We start from the raw sequence: 19,290 nt of genomic DNA, 5'->3' as shown, positions 1-19,290 counted from the left end.
TCCCTCTAATCTCCTTGGGCAGGCAAGAGATTGCTCCCTAACTGGAGGTCTCACTCTGTTCCCTCTGCCTTTTCAGGTCTACCCTGAAGTGAAGGACAGTAACCAGGCCTGCCTGCCTCCTAGTTCCTTTGTCACCTGTTCCTCAGACAACACCATCCGCCTATGGAACACAGAGAACTTTGGGGTACATGGCTCCACCCTGCACCGGAACATCCTCAGCAATGTGAGACCTGAGGCCTTATAGCCCCCACTCAACACTTGGTACCCCCATCTCCACAAGCCTTCATACCTTGGTCAGAGAAACTGTGTCCGCAGATCATGATTTGGCCAGTGTCTGTGAACCAAAGGCTTACTCTCTCTTGTCCAGCATTCCTCTCTCCTAACAGCTGAACTGTGTTGGACCTGCCTTAACCACCTCTTTTCCTGGGCTTGTACCACTAGGACCTTATTAAGATCATCTATGTGGATGGGAACACACAGTCCCTGCTGGACACCGAGCTGCCTGGAGGAGACAAAGCTGATGGGTCCCTGATGGATCCCCGCGTAGGCATCCGCTCTGTGTGTATCAGCCCCAATGGACAGCATCTGGCTTCAGGGGACCGTATGGGCACACTCAGGTAATACCAGGCCTGGAGTGGGTATGGACTGCCTCCATTGGTGCAGGTTGAGGGAGTTAGATACCCGAGGACAGAGCTTTAGGAGGGTTTGGCTCAACAGGGTTGGGGAATAAGATATTCATTATCTACAAGGGAAAGATGATAACTTGACAATGAAAAAACCCAACAGAAACCACCTTAACCAAGTAATCAAGGATAACATCCCCATAGCAATGTAATGAATGATTACATGAGAAGGAAATAATATTGTTTCTGTGATGTTCTTGCCAACAATGGACAAACTCAGTCCATCCATGAGAAAACATCACCCAAACTCAAATTGAGGCACACACAACAAAGCAACTGACCAGTATTTTTCAAAAGTGTCAAGGTCATGAAAGATAAGGAAAGACTGAAGAGCGGTTACAGGCTTCAGAACTAAATGCATTGTGGGCTCTGGATAGGATCCTGGACCAGAAAAAGGACATTAGTGGAAAGATGCGTGAAATTTGCCTAAGGTCTTTAGTTTAGTTAATGGTATTGTACCAGTGTTAGTATGATTATGTAAGATGTTAATTAACACTAGGGGAAGCTGGGTGAGATAAATATGGAAACTCTTTTTGCAACTTTTCTAAAAGTCTAAATATTCAAAATAAAAGGTTAAACAAACAAACAAAAAAAGGGTTAGAGGAGAGGATATAGCAGAGGAAGGGGATGAGTCCCTCCTGCAGCTTGGCCATGACCTCTTCCCTCTTCTCCTCCTCTTTGCAGGGTACATGAATTGCAGTCCCTGAGTGAGATGCTGAAGGTGGAGGCTCATGACTCGGAGATTCTGTGCCTGGAGTACTCTAAGCCAGACACAGGTAATGTGGACACCCAGTACCTGGCCTGGAACGGCACAGGGCTCTTCCAGTCCTGCCAGCATCACTTATATCTATTCTGGCTCTTGAACATGGGGCTGGTAATCCTTTAAATCATTTGGTGTCTTTACAAGTTTAGAGAAGGACTGAATCTCAGCTCTGTCCTTGTTCTGTGGTTCACTTGGCATAGGGATATGGGGCTGAGTTCCTGTGGGGCTCTTTGCTGGGCCCACATAGGGGCCTATTTTGGGCACTTGTGGGCTGATTGAGGTCTTCCATTCCCAGGTCTGAAGCTGCTCGCATCAGCAAGCCGAGACCGGCTGATCCACGTGCTGGATGCTGAGCGGGAGTATAGCCTACAGCAGACACTGGATGAGCACTCATCCGCCATCACTGCCGTCAAGTTTGCAGGTGGGGGCAGGGCGATTGTGACACATCCTGCCACCTTCCAACAACACACCCCACCCTAATCCAACTGCCACCTGCTTATCACCTCTGTGAGAAGGGTCTACCAGGAATTGGGGAGTGTTAACAACTGGGAAGCCTGGGGCTGGATGGGGAAGACAGAGAGAATGTAGACTCTCAGCCCAGGGGACCCTGAGCCAAACAAGTTGGGCTGAGGATGGGGAGAGAGGAAAGGCTCCATTTGGAGGGAAACATCCTGATTTGATTTAATTGGTTGTGCCAACCACGTGGAGTACGTCAGTAGGGGGAAGTATGGAGGGAAGGCAGAGGAAAAGCTGGCCCTCATGTGGTGAGAGCCATGGGAATAGCTAGGCCCCCCCCTCCTCCATAGCCAGCGATGGGCAAGTCCGCATGATCAGCTGTGGAGCAGACAAGAGCATCTACTTCCGCACTGCACAGAAGGTGAGGGTACAGAGCTGACTTGGATGGGGCAAGGGCTGGGTGGGTGGGGTCTCTACCAGTTCCGTGCCTGACATTACAGGACGGCAAGGGAGGTGAAAGCAGGGTTCTTTCGGCCTGGTGAGCATTTGGGCCTGGGGTCTGCCTGCATGTTTCACCCCTGCAGTCTGGTGATGGAGTACAGTTTACACGGACACACCATGTGGTACGGAAGACAACCCTGTATGACATGGATGTGGAGCCCAGCTGGAAGTACACAGCCATTGGCTGCCAAGACCGGAATATTCGGTGGGCATGTCCTTCTCAGACTGACTGACCACATTCTCTCATACCCAAGGGGGTCAGCCCTATGCAGCCAAGTCCTCACATCTATCTTTTTTTCTAGGTCTTTGTATCCCCTTAAGCCTACAGCTTGAGTACTTTGCCTTACCTGGGAGGTGTTGGGTAGCTCACAAAGAGAAGGGGGCTGGGAGTGAAGGCTGGAGTTACCACCATCCATGTGTACTTGATCTTCACCTCTTCCTTATGTGAATGAGAGTGTGTTTCTTTACAGGATCTTTAACATTAGCAGTGGGAAGCAGAAGAAACTGTTTAAAGGGTCACAGGGTGAGGATGGCACCCTTATTAAGGTAAGGGCTCAGCAAGGTGGACACTAGGCCAGGGGATTGGGGACAGATGCCACCAGGAGGACAGACAGGGTGCTTTCTGTCCTCCTCCAGCTGTGTGTCCCACTCCTCAGGTGCAGACAGACCCCTCAGGGATCTACATTGCCACCAGCTGTTCTGATAAGAACCTCTCCATTTTTGACTTCTTCTCAGGCGAGTGTGTGGCCACCATGTTTGGCCACTCAGGTGAGTATATCCCCAATCCTCTATTCCTAGAACTTTATTCTTGCTTCCCTTAGTTTCTTGGGACCCAGCAGAGTTGCCTTCCTTGCCCCCACCCCCCCTCATCTCAATTGCTGGGACAAAACTGGGGTTAGGAATTCAAGATGGGTCATGGGCCATATTCTTTGTTCTTTACAGAGATTGTCACTGGCATGAAATTTAGTAATGACTGCAAACATCTCATCTCTGTGTCAGGAGACAGGTGAGCATAAGCCAGCTTCCCTGGGAGATAGATTCTTCCAAACACACCGTGCTCCCTTCACTCTCTTCATCTCAGGGGCCTTGTGATATCTCAGAAGTGAAACTGAACAGGAATATTTCTTGGTCGGACCTGACCTGGCAGCAGAGGGTGGCTCTGATCTCCTTAGCAGCACATGAAGAAAGGGAGCTGATAGTGTTGCCATTAACAGAGTCCCACCCTAGCTCTCCCTGATCCATTTCATGGCTCTGTTCCAGCTGCATATTTGTATGGCGCCTGAGCTCTGAGATGACCATCAGCATGAGGCAGCGTCTGGCTGAGCTGCACCAGCATCAGCGAGGGGACAAGAAACAAGGACCATCCTCTCCCCGGAGGTCTTCTGGACCCAACCGGTGAGAACAGAATATGGACAAGTGGTAGGTGGAGGTGTGGATCACTGCTGTGATCTTCTGCCCCCTCCTCTGTACTCTGGATCTACCCTTCAGTGACTGTGCATCTCCCAAGACCTTGTTTCTTACATGAAGTCCCATGACAGTGGCCTCTTCCCCCTTTGAGGCTCCTTTCCCCATGATCATCTTTGTCTTGGCTTCAGGCACAAGGCCCCATCAGTGCTCTCTGCTGGACTAGCTCTCTCATCAGACAGTGACAAGGAGGGAGAAGATGAGGGCACTGAAGAAGAAGAACTTCCCGCCCTGCCCATCCTTGCCAAGGGCACCAAGAAAGATCCAGGTCTGTGGGACTCTGGTATGGGGTGTAGGGGTATCAGTTGGTATAGTGACTCGATGTGCCCTTTCTGGGACTGTTGAGAGTGTGGGAAGTATGAGCTGAGAAAACAGGAACATTATTGTGGCTACACAGGGTATGGGCTGATGAGGGGCCAGGGCTCCCAGAGCGGTGGACAGGAGACAGTCCCTCTGACTGCCTGTTTCCATCCAGCCTCGGTCTCCAGTCCAGCGCTGCCCCGAAGCCTGTCCCACTGGGAGATGAGTCGGGTGAGTCATCATCATTAAAATGTCCTCCAAGGTGGATTTCCTTGTGTCCAAGGCAAAGAGGGCCTTGTGGGGGGAATTAAAGCAGCTAGGCTGTCCCAGGTTAGTGTGAGGGAAGCCCAGGTAGTTCCTTCTTGTAGGCCCTGCGAGGTAGACCACAAGGTCCAGTCACCACTAGGGAGAGCACTCCACTTATTCTAGGCCTTGTGATCTAAACAGGCTGAAGTGGGGAGTAGAAAAGGGATGTCTGGGCCAAATGGTTAGCCTGCGGTTGAGGAAAAATCAAAGGTCCAGAGAGCAGAAATCTGGAGAAACTGCAGTTCTGAAGACCCCAGGTTAGGAGACATACCCAGAACTTACAGAACAGTTAGCAAGAGGGAAAAGGCCATAAGACGGCCAGTAACTGAGGGGCTACTTCAGTGTACCTGGAAGGGGATAAAGGCCTTTAGAGCAAGCCCCGAGGCAACCTAGCCCTCATTTCTTCCATATCAGGAGTTCAGGCACTGGCATCTTCTGCTGTTAACAGCAGTTTCAGGGGTGGTGGTGGTTGGTGTCTTTGGTGCATTCTGACCAGGCCTGTGGCCTCAATGCTGGACTATTGGATTGTCTTTGGTACTGCATAGGGACTTTGGGGCCCAGTTGAGGCTGTCCTTTCTGAGTAGGGGACTTCTAGGGATTCCTTTCATTGAAATGCCCATGATACCAGGTGAAAGCTGAGACTACAAGTTCCTCTTAGAGGACATAGAGTGAAGTTAAGAACCTGTGGGCCACTTACTGTGTGGGGGACTTGGGCAAGTTGCTTAAACCCTCTGTGTTCAGTTTTCTCATCTGTGAAAATGGAGATAATAATAGTACCTACTTCGAAAGATTGTTGTGAGGATTAAAGGAACTAATATGTGTGTAGTACTTGGAATAGTACCTGGCATGTGTAAGTGATACGTGATATTGTGTGGTTTGTTACCATTTCTTCTCCCTTGCCCCTCTGCCCCATACCAGGCACAGGAGACAGTGGAGCTCCTGGGCCCAGCTCCTGCATCCAACCAAGGACCCAGAAGAAGGGGGCGCTGGGCTCAGCCAGGCGTAGAGCTAAGTGTTCGCTCCATGCTGGATCTGAGGCAGCTGGAGACACTGGCCCCTAGCCCTCGGGGCCCTAGCCAGGGCTCACTGGCCATAGCCCTTTCTGGTCCAAGGAAGCATGATCAGCAGGCCCCTGAGGCCTTACATGCTAGCCAGGTGAGTGAGCTTTCTCCCAGCTATTTGGAGATCACCAAGGAGCCTTAGGCAGCCTTGTGCCAAAGGCTGAGGACTGAACACTAGTTCAGCTATACTTGCTCTGCCCCTGTGGCACATGGGTAACCTGAGCTACAGAGCAAGGGTGGGGCTGGCTAGGCTCTATGGTTTGGTGCTTAGAGTGGGCAAGGAAGAGAGTTGGGTTGGAGAGGCAAAGGTAGCATTTGCCCTGGGCTGGGTTCCCTGGAGGACCCTTAGTGTTAAGAGTCAGCTCTTGGCTGGAGGTTGTCAGCCTAGGGTGCTAATATAATTCATCCAGAAACACGAGAACACCAGCTGCAACCCAGCCTGGTTTCTTGGCCTCTGTCCTCAGAGTCGGGGTATTCAGCTCCACTCCCCTAGAATTTGTGCATACCAAACCCTTGCCCACCTCCACCTCTTCTCCAAGGTCCTCTTCTCATGTCTGCAACTCCAGTAACACCCCTTTGTGTGTTCTCAGGATGAAAAACCCCCTCAACCTCAGGCTTCCCAACCCTGTTCCTGCCCCCATATTATCCAATTGTTGTCCCAAGAGGAAGGGGTCTTTGCCCAAGATCTGGAACCTGCTCCCATTGAAGATGGTATTGTCTACCCGGAGCCGAGTGACAGTCCCACCCTGGATACCAGGCAAGGGTCCTTTTCTGGCCAGACCTCACAGGGAGTGGTTTTCCCTTCCCTCTGAGTGCTTCTTATTTTCTGTCTTCACTCTCTCTAGGCTGTGTGGGGTGGGCCGGCCCCCAGGGTACTCAGGGCTTGCCCTCTACCTCATCACCACCTCATCTCTAGTCTTCTCACAGGTGGAGGAAAAGGAAGGCAGGAGTCCATTGCAACTGCAGCTCACCTCACCTCTGTTCACTGCTTTTTCTCCCCTGCTGTCTGGCCTTGTTGGCAGTGAGTTCCAGGTGCAGGCCCCAGCCCGAGGGACCCTGGGAAGAGTGTATCCAGGCAGCAGGGGCTCAGAGAAGCACAGCCCTGACAGTGCCTGCTCTGTGGATTATAGCAGCAGCCGCCTTTCTAGCCCTGAGCACCCAAATGAAGGTGAGGCTGCAGCCCTGAGGGAGGAGTCAGGACCACATAGGCCAGTGGACTGAGGTAGGGGAGGAGGCTCTGGCGACAAGTGGGTGCAGCATGATGCTTGTCTCCCTCTCCCCCAACATCCAGACTCTGAGAGCACGGAGCCCCTGAGTGTGGATGGCATCTCCTCAGACCTTGAAGAGCCAGCCGAGGGCGAGGAGGAAGAGGAGGAAGAGGAGGGAGGCAGTGGCCCCTACGGGCTGCAGGAAGGCAGCCCCCACACCCCAGACCAAGAGCAGTTTCTAAAACAGCACTTTGAGACTCTGGCCATTGGGGCTGCTCCAGGTGTGGTGAGAGGGCTGGCACCAGGTCACTTCAATCTGCCTTGCCTAGCTGAGAGGGAGGGTCTAAGGGCAGACCATGCTCCAGGGTTCCCTTCTAGGGGAGGCAGAATCTGGGGCAAGGGCTTGGCCTTTGGTTCGACTCATGATTTCTGTCATCCTGGCAGGGGGCCCAGTCCTGGTGCCAGAGAGGACAGAGTCTCGGAGCATCTCTTCACGATTTCTATTGCAAGTGCAAACCCCCCCACTCAGGTACAGAGACTTTTCCCACAGCAGCTCCAGCTCTCCCACAGGAGCTCTGATTCTCCTGCCCTCCCAATACTTCCAAAGGGCCAGTCCTGCCTTTGGGGCAGCATGCAGCCCTCTTCTCTCAAGACTTTGTCTTCCCAATGCCCAATGGTATTTAGCACTTCTTGTTTTGGCTCAACCAGCCTGGCCCCAACCCTGTCTAGCTCTGTGCCTGTCCTGTTCTAGCACCTCTCTGGTGGTTTGAAAGCATCTCACTATCTTCTCACCATCTGGAGCACTGAGCCTTCTCTGGGCCTTCTTCCACATTTCACCCCTCTAGGGAACCATCCCCATCCTCCTCCAGCCTGTCACTGAAGTCAAGACCGCTCCGGATGCCACAGGCGTCTAGTGAGCAGCTCAGAGGTAATGGTGCCACTCTCCCAGGAGCATCCCCAGAGGCAGAGCCTTCCTCTGGCAATCCCACCCCTCAGCAGGCAGTCCCTGTGCTGTTGCCACGACGACGCCTGAATCCAGACAGCAGCTGGACAACCAAGAGAGCAGCCACAGTCAGCCCCTCAGGTGGACTCCAGAAAGCCCAGTCTGTGCACAGTCTGGTGCAACAGGGTGAGGAGCCTGGGGGGCTCAGCCCTGGGCTGAGGGGAGCATGGAATGAGGGAGCACATGAGGAGGAGGGCCTGACATGCCACTGTCCTTACCACTGGGTGTCCCCTAGTGGGTGGGTGCAGGGGATAGCAGCTTCCAGGGATTGAGCCTTAGTACCTGGGGTGCCTTCCTCACTGCGTAACCTGTGTTTATCTCTGTCTTCTCTGCAGATGAGGCCCTTCTACCAGGCCCGTTGCTCTCACGGGAGGTTGAGGCCCAAGAGGGCCTGGGTTTCCTGCCCCAGGCTGATGGCTGTCTGTCTCGGCCTTGCTCCTACCAGAACCCTACCGCCAGTTCCATGGCCAAGATATCCCGCAGCATTTCTGTTGGGGAGAACCTGAGCCTGGCAGCTGAACCACAAGCCCCTGCCCCCATCCGCATCTCACCACTCAACAAGCCGGCCCTGCCCAGCCGGGCTCATCTTGTCCTGGACATCCCTAAACCACTGCCTGACCGTCCTACACTGGCCACATTCTCACCTGTAACCAAGGGCTGGGCCCCTTGTGAGGCAGAACAGCCTGGCTCCCCAGCAGGCCTGGGAAAGGCTCACAGCACATCTGAGAGGCAGGCCTGTTTGGGGGAGGGTACCACTCCCAAGCCTAGGACTGAGTGTCAGGCTCAGCCTGGGACCAATAGCCCCTGTGCCCAGTACCTGCCAGTCAGCAGCCTCCTCCGAGGCCCTGAGAACTTACAGCCCCCAGTCCTTGAGAAGACTCCCAAGCCCATGGAATGCACCAGGCCAGGGGCAGCCCTGAGTCAGGACTCAGGTGTGCACAGCTCCCCAGTTCTCATCTTCTGCCCTGTCCTCCCTCTCCTGTCTCTGTTGCCCGCTCTCTGGCTCTGTTCCATTTCTGTGTGTCCAGCTTCTGGTGTTTTCCTTCCTGTCTGCTCCTGTCTTGGTCCATAAATCACCTCTGATGGTGAGACACTCCTGCCAACCTCTACGATCTCCCCATCATGCACTTGGCTCTTCAGTCCCGTTTTGGATCATGGGGCTGGGGCTGGCCCTCTCCTCTAGACCTTGTTTTATGTGTGGCATTAGGGAGGGTGTAGGGAGGGAAGGGGGCAAGAGAATAGGATTGGGGGCAAGTGAAGAGGGTGCAATGCTGGGGTGGGGAGGCTTCTCCTGTTCTGAGCTGCCTCCAAGTAGGGACGCCTGAAAGAGCAGTATGCTGGGCCTCACTGAGTGAATCCATCCCTTCCAGAACCGGTGGTGAGCCTGGAGCAGTGCAAGCAGCTGGTAGCAGAGCTCCGGGGCAGTGTGCACCAGGCTGTGCAGCTCTACCACTTGGTGAGTGTTGGGTACCCATCGTCAGGAAGACAGAGTATGTCATTGCACTAAGTGTACTCTAGCTCAGAGTATCTCTGAGTGTGTCATCTCAGAGTATGTCAGTGGCACTCTAGTACCCAGAACAACAATGCTAAAATTCTCCCACTGACAGAGCAGTTTAGAGGTCAGACCAAGTCTGTTGAACCTAGTGGTCATTTCTGGCTGGGAGCTGCAGACTTCTCTCAGACAGAGGAGAGTGGGACATTGGGAAACCACAGGACAATCCCAGTTTAGGCCTTTTGTCCCAGTATAATTATTAATATCACTTCTTTTCATTTTCAAAATGTATTTGGTCACCCTAGACATAGGAGACAGTCCACCAGGCCCAAGCCTTGAAAGTGGAGTCTGCTTGTGTTGTTAGGCATTGCCAGCATGATGTAGATGGGTTCTATAATCTGAAGGAATCCTCCTTTGGGGTCACCCCTGAGATTCTGCTTCCATCCCGTATCCCTTGGTCCAGAGGCAGTTCTGGTCTTACTTGCTGAATTTTGGGGTATGGAACTCCTAGCCACACCCAGCTGAGCATGCAGCCCCTTCTTCTAGGACCTCTCCCTTTTATATACCCATTGAGAGTCCCTCCATTCTTCCTCCAACTCACTTCTGGATCCTCTTGCAGGTGGCTGGCTGTAAGATGCCCTCAGAGGAGGAAACTCGCATCACTCAGCTCCTCAGAGACACCTTCTCCTCGGTGCGGCAGGAGCTAGATGCCCTGGCTGGGACGGTGCTGTCCAGCCCCGGTGGGAGCCCTGGGGCTGTGGGAGCAGAGCAGACACAGGCTCTGTTAGAGCAGTACTCAGAGCTACTGCTTCAAGCCGTGGAGCGGCGCATGGAAGGCAGACTCTAAGTTCTGGAAGCCTGTCCCAAGTGAATACTCCTCCTATTCCAAACCGTAGCTCCACTTCCACTCACCAAAACCTTCAAGGATGCTTGGAGTGGATAGCAGGGATCAGTGATCAGAGGGGAAAGCAGCTCTCCCAGTGGTTCCTCACGGGGCCCCTGTATTTATTAATTTATTTCGCTGACTGTTGCCTCACTTCCTTGGAACTCCTGCCTCCACAGCCCCTCCAGTGGCTCATGGCAGGGGTAGGTCTTGAGTCTTAGTCATCTTGGTGCTGTGAGGGGTTGGAGGGCAGCCTGCCCCATCTGGGAAAACTGGGAAGGGCTGGCCTGCTTTTCTTTGAAGACATTTGAAATTACCGCAGGAATCAGCTCCCTGGGGTGGAGCATACACAGGGTATTCTGTGAGTTAGAGGTGAGAGGTGATATGCTACTCAGTTCCCTTCAGCTAACAGGGGAACTTCACCTCTATCTCCACTTCCCCTCCCAAACCAACTGCACTTCCCTGTCTGCCAGAGCAGGGATTATCCATTTTCCCTTATTCCTGGCAGTTTGAAAAGGCAGAGCCTTCTGGCCTCCAAGGGCACTCCCCAGCCATTAGGAGGTTTGAGTTGGCATTAGGGCCTGAGCCCCCACATTCCACTCCTGTTCCCCCTCTAAGAGGCCCTAAGCATTGTCTCTATCCCTGTGCACCCTCTCCCCTTTTCTGTCCTGGCCAGAGCCTGTGGAGCCAGCTGTGGGACATTGCTGCAGGACAGTCAAATCCTCTGCTGGGCATACATGAAGCCCTGGCCTCCTTTCCTCAGCCCTTTGGTCTTCCTTATCTTCCAACCCTGGTCGCTCCTGGGCTGCTGGAGCCCAGAGGCCACCTTCTCTCTGTATCCTGAGAGATGCTCAGTCAGAAGTCTGTGTTGGAACTTCCCTCATGGTTTACAGGGTGCCAGCCCACCTTCTCCAGACCTTGGCTATAGGTGAAATTTTCACACAAGTACATACAGAGTTTAGTGTTCGTTGCTAGAGTACTTGGCTGGCTGCTGTGTACCTGGTTTCCTCTCATGTTCTTCCCCAATTTCATTGTCCCGGTGTTTGCAGACTTCAACAGAGAGTACGAAAAGGGATGGAACACATGAAACCCAATTTCAGGATTCTAGTTGTTATGAGATGCCTGTAGGCATCTGGTCAGGTTGAAGGAGCCTCCCCAAAGGCAGGGCTGGGCACACAGGGGTGCTCTGGATGCTGCAGGTTGAGGGGAGGGAGGTACATGGGACTGCAGCCAGGGCCAGGAGACACGAAATGTGGTAGGTGGGACAAGTAAGTGGCAGAGGTGAGGGGATAGATTAGAATTAGAAGGGGCAGTTGTTAGAGGGAGAAGGGAGGGAGATGGGGCACAGTAGGCAGGTAGAATGGGACCAAGTAGTGAGGCAGTTGTTGTAGCAGTTGGGGTGAAGAACACGTGTCTCTGGGCCTTGTTGCTTCTCTCTGCCCCAGTTAGTCAAGGCAACTTTACCACAACATCAGGTAAGAAGCCCATTCATGAAGTTGAACAGGTCATTGGGCCCTGCCGGCTGCATGGGCAGAGGCTTATAAAGAAATAGGATTCAGAAGGGTGCCCAGCTGTGTTTGCATCAGCCTGAGTGCACTTGAACAGATGAAGCCTATTGCACACCACCCTTCTCTGCTACCACCACCTGTATGGCCAAGCTGCAAAGAAATCCTGGCCCCAACAACTTTAACAGCTGAGGGTGGATCCCTGGCAGGACTGCAGCCACCCTTGTCAGGCTTAGAAATGCACTCCAGCACTATCCCCAAACTCACACACCAGCGACAACCCACCCCACATAGGGCCCACCCAGGCTTGAACTCTTGGGCTATGTTCAGCCAGCCAGTTCTTCCTAAGGAGGGAGCAACACTCCTGCTAAGGTTTGTGAGAAGAGCGCCCTTTCCCTACCCCCTGCCCAGTGTGGGGGATCTAGTGGCTAGGGCCGGTGCCCCGTCCCCTTCTGCATGTCTGAGGCCACCGGCAACCGCCGCCCCCTTCCGGATTTGTCCCGCCCGAGTTTTGAAAGCCCCTTATTTATAACTTTTATACTTCGTCCAGGCCGTGGCGATGTCCTCCTTCCCGGACCGAACGGGGCCGGGCCTGTTTTTAACGTGTCCGTTTGTATTGATGTATGAACTCATCAATAAACACAATCATTTCTTAAATCTGGGGTGACAGTGAATCGGGGAAGCAAAAGAAAGCGCTTCTCCCTAGACGGATTCGGTTGCAGGGTCCAGCGCGTGCCTGGGAAGCACTTGGCAGTGGGGGTGGGACTAGGTGGCCTGGGGGCGGGGGTTCGGGGCCCAGGGGTGGAGCCTCGGGGGAGGCGGGGTCTCGGAGAGGGGAGGGCCGGGAGCTCCGACCGCCGCGGAGGGAGTCATGGCGGAGGAGGCGTTGGACGCAGTGCAGAGGGCGTTACGAGAATTTCCGGCCTCAGCAAGGGGTGAGTTGGTTCACAGAAGCGTTGGCGGCCTCCCGTGGGCCGCGGAGCAGCCTCGGGACGAGGGAGGGGCCTTGGCCTTGCTAGAAACCTGGTCCCTGGAGTCGGGTGTGCCCTGGTTGCTCCTGGCCGCTGACCCCGAGGCGCATCCGCGTGTCTAGGAACTCATAACCACGTGCACATGAGTGATGGGCTGATCAGTTTTCTGTCGCAACCCCCAGCCCTGCCCCGGGGATGGGTCCTCTGCCCTTCTCCCGTGTTGCACACCCTGGCGGCTTCCTGGAGGTACCTTTGTTCACATTATTCCCAAGGCCATGTCCAGTCTTGACCCTGTTGTCGTTGTGTTTCCCAGTCAGCACCACACTGAATAAAATCCGAGCAGTCTGTTACTGCCCTTCCTGGCCTTTCCGGTCGTGAATTTTTTCTTAATATCAAACGTACGCAGGTTGTGATCGGATTCTCCCCGTCTGAACCCCTGTTGGAAGGAAACCGTCTCCTTTATTCAGAACGGATTCCTGTGAGCGGTGCTGTGGGCAGTGCAGAGCTTTGGCAGACTTGGCAGCTGTGCCAGTGAGCCCCCGCTCATCCCCTGGTTATTTTTGCCTCTTTCCTTTCTTTTTCTTTTTTTCTTCCTTTCTATTTTTAAATTGGGTCTTAGCCACTGAATATCAATACAGGAACATGTTATTTAAAAAGAACTAGTATATAATGTGAATAAAGTAAGTTTCCTTCCCATCTCAGGCCCCCAGTTTGCATCCTTACAGAAATATTCTGTTTACACCTCTGTACTTACATGGCTGTGTATTCCTCTTTTTATACAAATAGCAGCATGCTAAACACACTTTCTGAACTATGTATCTTAATCATTTCATACAATTCCATATCCATATCTATCTTTTTTCCCACTTGTGTACCAGGATCGTAATTACTTAATCAGCCCACTTTTGGTAGTCATTTATGTTATCTGCAATCTTTTGTTTTCAATACACTGAGTATTCATTTAACAAATTCTTATTAAGAACTCCCATGTCCCAGGCTCTGTCCAGTATGTTTAGGAAATATCACTGAACAGAACAAATCTCTGCCCTTGTGGAGCTTACATTCCAAGTGAGAAAACAGATAATTAACCACAAACACACTAAATGAGAAAATTACACAGTAGGTTAGAAGATGATATATGCTATAGCAGAAAAAAAAGTAAAGTAGAGTGAGGGGACTCAGGTTATGGGGGGAAGGTGACAGCTACCAGGGGCTGGTATGACATCTGAGAACAGACTTGAAGGAAGAAAGGGAGTGAGCCGTGCAGACGTCTGAGGGAAGAACATTCCAGGCACAGGGCACAGCCCAGGCAAATGTCCTAAGGTGACTGTGTGCCTGGTGTTTTCAAGGGACAGTGGAGAAGCTACTGTGGCTGGAGCGGTCTTTGTGCACATGTGTGAGTATTTTGTTGGTTAAATTCCTTGCACAGGAATCGTTGGGTCACAGGGCTTATTTGTATCTCTTTTGAAATTCTCTCACTTTGAAGCCCAGGAGAGAAAAGTGGCCATTCTCAAAAGGAAACCTATTAAATAGCAAGAACATTAAAATGAATTAAAAGCAGAAAATGCAAAGGGTATAAAAATGGCATGTGTTTTAAGACTCCCAATGAGAATAAGGAGATTTACTGAGCCCCAGATCACCTTCTCTGAAGGTGTGACTGCTGGCATGGGCTGGCATGTCTGGGAAGGCCCTTTGCCAGTATCTTCCCTCCACGTTCCCGTATCTCCTTGGCAGCTTCCATCTTGCCTCTCTAGTCAGCGAAGCAAGCACACATGTCAGCTTTATTTCATTTTCCCCAGTCCCTCCAGGGTCTTCCCACTCAGTTCCAATTTCGTATCTGAAGACATGCTCACTTTCTGATTGCAAAGATGACGGCCTCCCCTCCCCTTTGTGGAGACTCGGTGGCGGGGGTGGAACAGAAGCCACACAGAGCTGGAGGCAGAGACCGCTGAAGCTGGACCTGAAGGATGAAATTAACAAAGCCAAGCTCTGTACCCTTTATGAAAGCCAGGGGAAGGGCCTTCCACTCCAAGTGAGCAGCAGCGACAAGCTCTGGTGCTTCCCAAGAAGAGGATGTGTGGAAAGGGGTAGGCACAAGGCAGAAGGAAACCAGACTGGAAAAGTATGTGGGGCCTGATTAGGGAGCACTTTGCATGCGTGCCGAGGCAGACTTTATTCTGTGAGTAGTAGTGGTTAGCCATCAAAGGCTTTTTTACTAGGGGTGTGGCAAGATGAGACTGTATTTTAGGAAGATGACTGGGACTGAGATGATAGGTGCTTTGAGAGGGAGGGGAATTAAGCCAGGGAAGCGAGTTAGTTCACTGTGGCAATCAGCCAGGCAGGAGGTATTGAAGACTTTCATTCATTCATTAAGCAGATATTTACTGAGCACCTACTATGTGCTAGATACTATTCTCTGTCCTGGGGTTGCATCAGTGAATGAGATAAGCACAACTGCCCACATTGAGCTTACATTCTAGCTAGGGAGACAGGCCAGTAAATGATCTAAATAAATAAAATATATAGCATTTTATGCAAAGGAGAGGCTAGGCCTCCCTATATTTGTGCCTAAGAGTGTCCTCCTGAATGCCTCTTTGTTGCTCAGATGTGGCCCTCTCTCTCTGGCTAAGCCAACTTGAAAGGTGAAATCACTGCCCTCCCCTCTACATGGGATCAGATACCCAGGGGAGTGAATCTCCCTGGCAACGTAGAATATGACTCCCGGGGAGGAATGTAGACCCGGCATCGTGGGACGGAGAACATCTTCTTGACCAAAAGGGGGATGTGAAAGGAAATGAAATAAGCTTCAGTGGCAGAGAGATTCCAAAAGGAGCCGAGAGGTCACTCTGGTGGGCACTCTTACGCACACTTTAGACAACCCTTTTTAGGTTCTAAAGAATTGGGGTAGCTGGTGGTGGATACCTGAAACTATCAAACTACAACCCAGAACCCATGAATCTCGAAGACAGTTGTATAAAAATGTAGCTTATGAGGGGTGACAATGGGATTGGGAAAGCCATAAGGACCACACTCCACTTTGTCTAGTTTATGGATGGATGAGTAGAAAAATAGGGGAAGGAAACAAACAGACAAAGGTACCCAGTGTTCTTTTTTACTTCAATTGCTCTTTTTCACTCTAATTATTATTCTTGTTATTTTTGTGTGTGTGCTAATGAAGGTGTCAGGGATTGATTTGGGTGATGAATGTACCACTATGTAATGGTACTGTAAACAATCGAAAGTACGATTTGTTTTGTATGACTGCGTGGTATGTGAATATATCTCAATACAATCAAGATTAAAAAAAATATATATATATAGCATTTTAGATGGCAGTCAACACTAGAAGAAAAATAAAGTAGGGAAGAAGTACAGGGATTGTTGGGGGACAGTTTACAATTTAAATAAGAGTAGCCAGGGAAGGAAGCCTCACCGAGGTGACACTAAATGAGGACCCAAAGGAAGTAGCTCAAAGGTAGAGAAAGAAAGAGTCATAGAAAGAGATTTTTATTAAGAGTGGCAGAGGAGCACTGCAGGCATCTGCACGGGTAGCACACTGTACTGTGTTGTTCCGGAAGACCCAAAACAAAGCTCAGCCCTTAATTTTTCTCCAGTGGTTTTTGCCTGGTAGTCTGTCTCGCCTGTTAGGTGGTAAGCTTCTGGATGATGAGTGGATCTTTCTTTGATACCTCCACACTGGCCAGGAACAAATGCTGGGCACATTCCTAGTGCTTGGTAAATCTGCTGGTGGAGGGCACTTTCCAGAGCCAAATCTCACCCAGGCCTTGGTCTCGGGACCTTGGTTCTGCTCGTTCTGGAGCTCCCAACATTACTTGAGGCTGCCTTTCCTAACGGGTCTTGGAGGTTGACCACTCCTGGGGTGGCGATGGGGTGGTAGGGAAGCTAAGGGTCTGCTGTGCATGGCCCAGGCCTGTCCCGGGAAGATTTGGATCACAGACCAACAGCAGCCCCTGGCCCTTTGGACTCTTTTGGTCCATTCTGGTATGTCATTGTGTGTGCATCACGCTATCTCCCTTAAATTTCCCCCCTTATTCTTCTATCCCTGATTGCCCGGGCTTCCTTGGTCACCAGTGGGCATTGCCCTGTGACACAGTGTGCCCTTCCCAGGGAGAGCCTCTCTTATGCAGGCAGGAGAGGGGGGTTGGCAGCAGGGACTGGGTCCTGCTGGCTTCAGCCCCTCACTCCCCTCTTTCTCTCAGAGCTCAGCATGCCTCTTGCTGTGCCCTACCTGGATGAGCCCCCCACTCCACTCCACTTCTACCGGAACTGGGTCTGCCCCAACAGACCCTGCATCATCCGCAATGCGCTGTGGCACTGGCCGGCCCTCCAGAAGTGGTCCCTCCCCTATCTCAGGTGGGAGCTGGCCTGGGCTGGGAGGTGGAGGGTGGGCTGGTTGTGGGGCCACAACCCACACAGCCATTTTTGTGGCTGAGTGTCTGTTCATCCAGAGCCACAGTGGGCTCCACGGAGGTAAGCGTGGCTGTGACCCCAGACGGTTACGCCGACGCCGTGCGAGGGGACCGCTTCGTGATGCCTGCTGAGCGCCGCTTGCCCCTGAGCTGCGTGCTGGATGTGCTGGAGGGCCGGGCCCAACACCCAGGGGTCCTCTATATGCAAAAGCAGTGCTCCAACCTGCATACTGAGCTTCCCCAGCTGCTGCCTGATCTGGAGCCTCATGTGCCCTGGGCCTCCGACGCACTGGGTAAGTGGAGGCAGGGACAGATCTCTGGCCAGGGACAAGGCAGGGCAGGAGTAAGCCCTGGTTGCTTCTTCTCTCCCTTGGAGGTGGCTGGGCCCATGTGCTTGGCCCCACAGGGTCAGTTGCTGCTCACTGAGCACTCACTGGCCCCAGGCTTTGACAGAATAATGGATGAACGTCCTTCTGTTCCCAGAGAGGGAGGGCCTCATGTTCTCCCAACCTCTGTCTCTTTTCCATGGGATCCTTCACTCCCTGTGCAGGTTTTTGCCACAGCATCATCGTAGGAATGCCCAATGCTCTCTCTTAACTTGCCCTCTTCCCTCTGACCCACAGGAAAGATGCCTGATGCTGTGAACTTCTGGCTGGGGGAGGCAGCTGCAGTGACATCTTGTAGGTGCCAGGAAAATGCAAAGATATGGAGGGAGAGGGGGATGATGAGGCCAAAGGAGGAAGACAAGGCCAAGGGTAACAGGCAGGGCCGGGATGGAAGTTGGGCCGTCAGTTCCAGATGCCTTCTGGAATTCTGGCATCAGAAAGGGTCTCTCCACACACGAGCGGAGGTGCGGGTGGCTTTGGAGGCAGAGTGCACTGTTTCTTCTAAGTGCCTCGAAGCTGTTGGAAGGCCAGTTAGGTCAGGGGGTGAACTTGAGAGTGCCCTGTTTACTCAGATTCACCTCTTGGTGGAGAAGAGCCCTGGGCCTGGCAAGTGGCATGTCCCTTGTGGTCAGATACCTCAGATGCCTGCCTGCTTCCTTGGCAGCCCCTCGAGCCTGCTTTGACCCTTCATGTGCTCTTCTTTTATGCCATAAGCTTGCCCCTTCCCATGCCCCTGCCCCTCGTAACTCAGCCTGCTGGGCCTTCTTTGTCGGCAGTGCATAAGGATCACTATGAGAACCTCTACTGTGTTGTCTTGGGCCAGAAACACTTCCTGTTGCATCCACCCAGTGACCGGCCCTTCATCCCTTACGGTAGGGGACGTGGCCAGTGAACTGGGGAGCAGGTGGCCCAGGGTATAAGGGGGCAGTGAGAGCCCTGGGCAGGCTGGTGACCCAGGTCTGAGGTGCAGACACAATGTCTCCACTTCACCAGGATCCCAGACCCTCTTGCCCCTGCAGCCCTGGGAACAAGTAGGGGTGGTTGGGGTGGAGGCGAAGGGGCTGGCAGCACCAGGCTGTTTGAGGGGCCCCCCCATACCCTTCTACCTCTGGTATCAGAGCTGTACACACCAGCAACTTACCAGCTCACGGAGGAGGGCACCTTTAAGATGGTGGATGAAGAGGCCATGGAGAAGGTGACTGACTGCCTCATTGCTGGGCCCCAGGAAGGGGGAGGACCTGATATCTCAGGGATGGGCGAAAGGCAAGAGTCTGGGCCCTGAGGGGCAGGCACGAAAGATCTGGGGAGGTGGCACCTGGCTCTGAAAAATCCCGAAACCCGGGGTTTCCCAGGGCCAAGCAGAGTACAGCCTGTGGGGTTTACCTTTGGAAAGGACAGAGCCTGAGGGTCTGGGGCTTGTTCCCTGGCATCCACTGTGTCCCCAGGTGCCCTGGATCCCACTGGACCCTCTGGCGCCAGATCTGGCCCGGTACCCCAGTTATAGTCAGGCCCAGGCCCTTCGCTGCACAGTGCAGGCTGGTGAGATGCTCTACCTGCCGGCCCTGTGGTTCCACCATGTCCAGCAGTCCCAAGGCTGCATTGCTGGTGAGGCGCTGCACCTGGAGGCAGCTCTGCCAAGGCCCAGTGGGGCAGCTGCGATGGGTGGGGTGGGGTGGGAAGGCTCAGGGTTAGACGAAGGAGCCTGGTGCTCATGGCCCCGTTCTCCCCACAGTGAACTTCTGGTACGACATGGAGTATGACCTCAAGTACAGTTACTTCCAGCTGCTCGACACCCTCACTAAGGCCTCAGGCCTCGACTAAGGAGCCCTGGTGGACATCACCAGGGGCCACCTGGGAAAGAGGTGGAGCCCCTCCAGG

General features: G+C 52.9%; 2 protein-coding genes across 10 annotated transcripts in view; both read left to right on the top strand.

The window, feature by feature from the left end:
• The window catches only part of MAPKBP1 (mitogen-activated protein kinase binding protein 1), a 57,180-nt gene extending 44,898 nt beyond the window's left edge, over positions 1–12,282 (top strand). For 5 of the 6 annotated variants that reach the window (XM_037834245.1, XM_037834242.1, XM_037834243.1 and 2 more), the window contains 21 exons: positions 77–223; positions 442–617; positions 1,368–1,459; positions 1,742–1,867; positions 2,253–2,323; positions 2,487–2,608; positions 2,874–2,949; positions 3,060–3,171; positions 3,346–3,409; positions 3,664–3,798; positions 3,999–4,135; positions 4,265–4,398; positions 5,392–5,628; positions 6,125–6,291; positions 6,557–6,702; positions 6,826–7,023; positions 7,187–7,271; positions 7,588–7,871; positions 8,081–8,677; positions 9,116–9,201; positions 9,857–12,282. In XM_037834245.1, the coding sequence (XP_037690173.1) occupies positions 77–223; positions 442–617; positions 1,368–1,459; positions 1,742–1,867; positions 2,253–2,323; positions 2,487–2,608; positions 2,874–2,949; positions 3,060–3,171; positions 3,346–3,409; positions 3,664–3,798; positions 3,999–4,135; positions 4,265–4,398; positions 5,392–5,628; positions 6,125–6,291; positions 6,557–6,702; positions 6,826–7,023; positions 7,187–7,271; positions 7,588–7,871; positions 8,081–8,677; positions 9,116–9,201; positions 9,857–10,084 (3,420 nt within the window). In that variant the 3' untranslated portion in view covers positions 10,085–12,282. The remainder of the gene's footprint in view (positions 1–76; positions 224–441; positions 618–1,367; positions 1,460–1,741; positions 1,868–2,252; positions 2,324–2,486; positions 2,609–2,873; positions 2,950–3,059; positions 3,172–3,345; positions 3,410–3,663; positions 3,799–3,998; positions 4,136–4,264; positions 4,399–5,391; positions 5,629–6,124; positions 6,292–6,556; positions 6,703–6,825; positions 7,024–7,186; positions 7,272–7,587; positions 7,872–8,080; positions 8,678–9,115; positions 9,202–9,856) is intronic. The other variant, XM_037834244.1, reaches the window with a different exon arrangement.
• A 176-nt stretch (positions 12,283–12,458) lies between these two features.
• JMJD7 (jumonji domain containing 7) lies at positions 12,459–19,286 on the top strand. Of its 4 annotated transcripts, XM_037834237.1 has the most exons (9): positions 12,465–12,560; positions 14,396–14,683; positions 16,817–16,970; positions 17,066–17,319; positions 17,650–17,706; positions 18,189–18,284; positions 18,531–18,607; positions 18,858–19,017; positions 19,145–19,286. In XM_037834237.1, the coding sequence occupies exons 1-9, from the start codon at positions 12,497–12,499 to the stop codon at positions 19,231–19,233; spliced, it is 1,239 nt and encodes a 412-aa protein (XP_037690165.1). In that variant the 5' UTR covers positions 12,465–12,496; the 3' UTR covers positions 19,234–19,286. The 4 variants fall into 4 exon arrangements, with proteins under 4 accessions (XP_037690167.1, XP_037690165.1, XP_037690166.1 ...); XM_037834239.1 differs by lacking the exon at positions 14,396–14,683 and having other exon boundaries at positions 12,459–12,560; XM_037834238.1 differs by lacking the exon at positions 19,145–19,286 and having other exon boundaries at positions 18,531–19,001.
• Positions 19,287–19,290: the final 4 nt, after the last annotated feature.

The sequence above is a fragment of the Choloepus didactylus genome, chromosome 4, assembly GCF_015220235.1.
Source record: "Choloepus didactylus isolate mChoDid1 chromosome 4, mChoDid1.pri, whole genome shotgun sequence".
Classification (NCBI taxonomy): Eukaryota; Metazoa; Chordata; class Mammalia; order Pilosa; family Megalonychidae; genus Choloepus; species Choloepus didactylus.
Note: the sequence above shows the minus strand (reverse complement) of the source record. Positions and strands in the feature narration are given on the sequence as shown.

What these genes read in the sequence shown, in the direction of transcription:
- JMJD7 (XM_037834237.1), top strand. Translation starts at nt 12,497, where the DNA reads ATGGCGGAGGAGGCGTTGGACGCAGTGCAGAGGGCGTTACGAGAATTT. An exon ending in ATTTCCGGCCTCAGCAAGGG is followed by an intron (nt 12,561 to 14,395) that starts GTGAGTTGGTTC and finishes CATTTTCCCCAG; the next exon opens with TCCCTCCAGGGTCTTCCCAC. An exon ending in CCGGCCCTTCATCCCTTACG is followed by an intron (nt 18,285 to 18,530) that starts GTAGGGGACGTG and finishes CTCTGGTATCAG; the next exon opens with AGCTGTACACACCAGCAACT.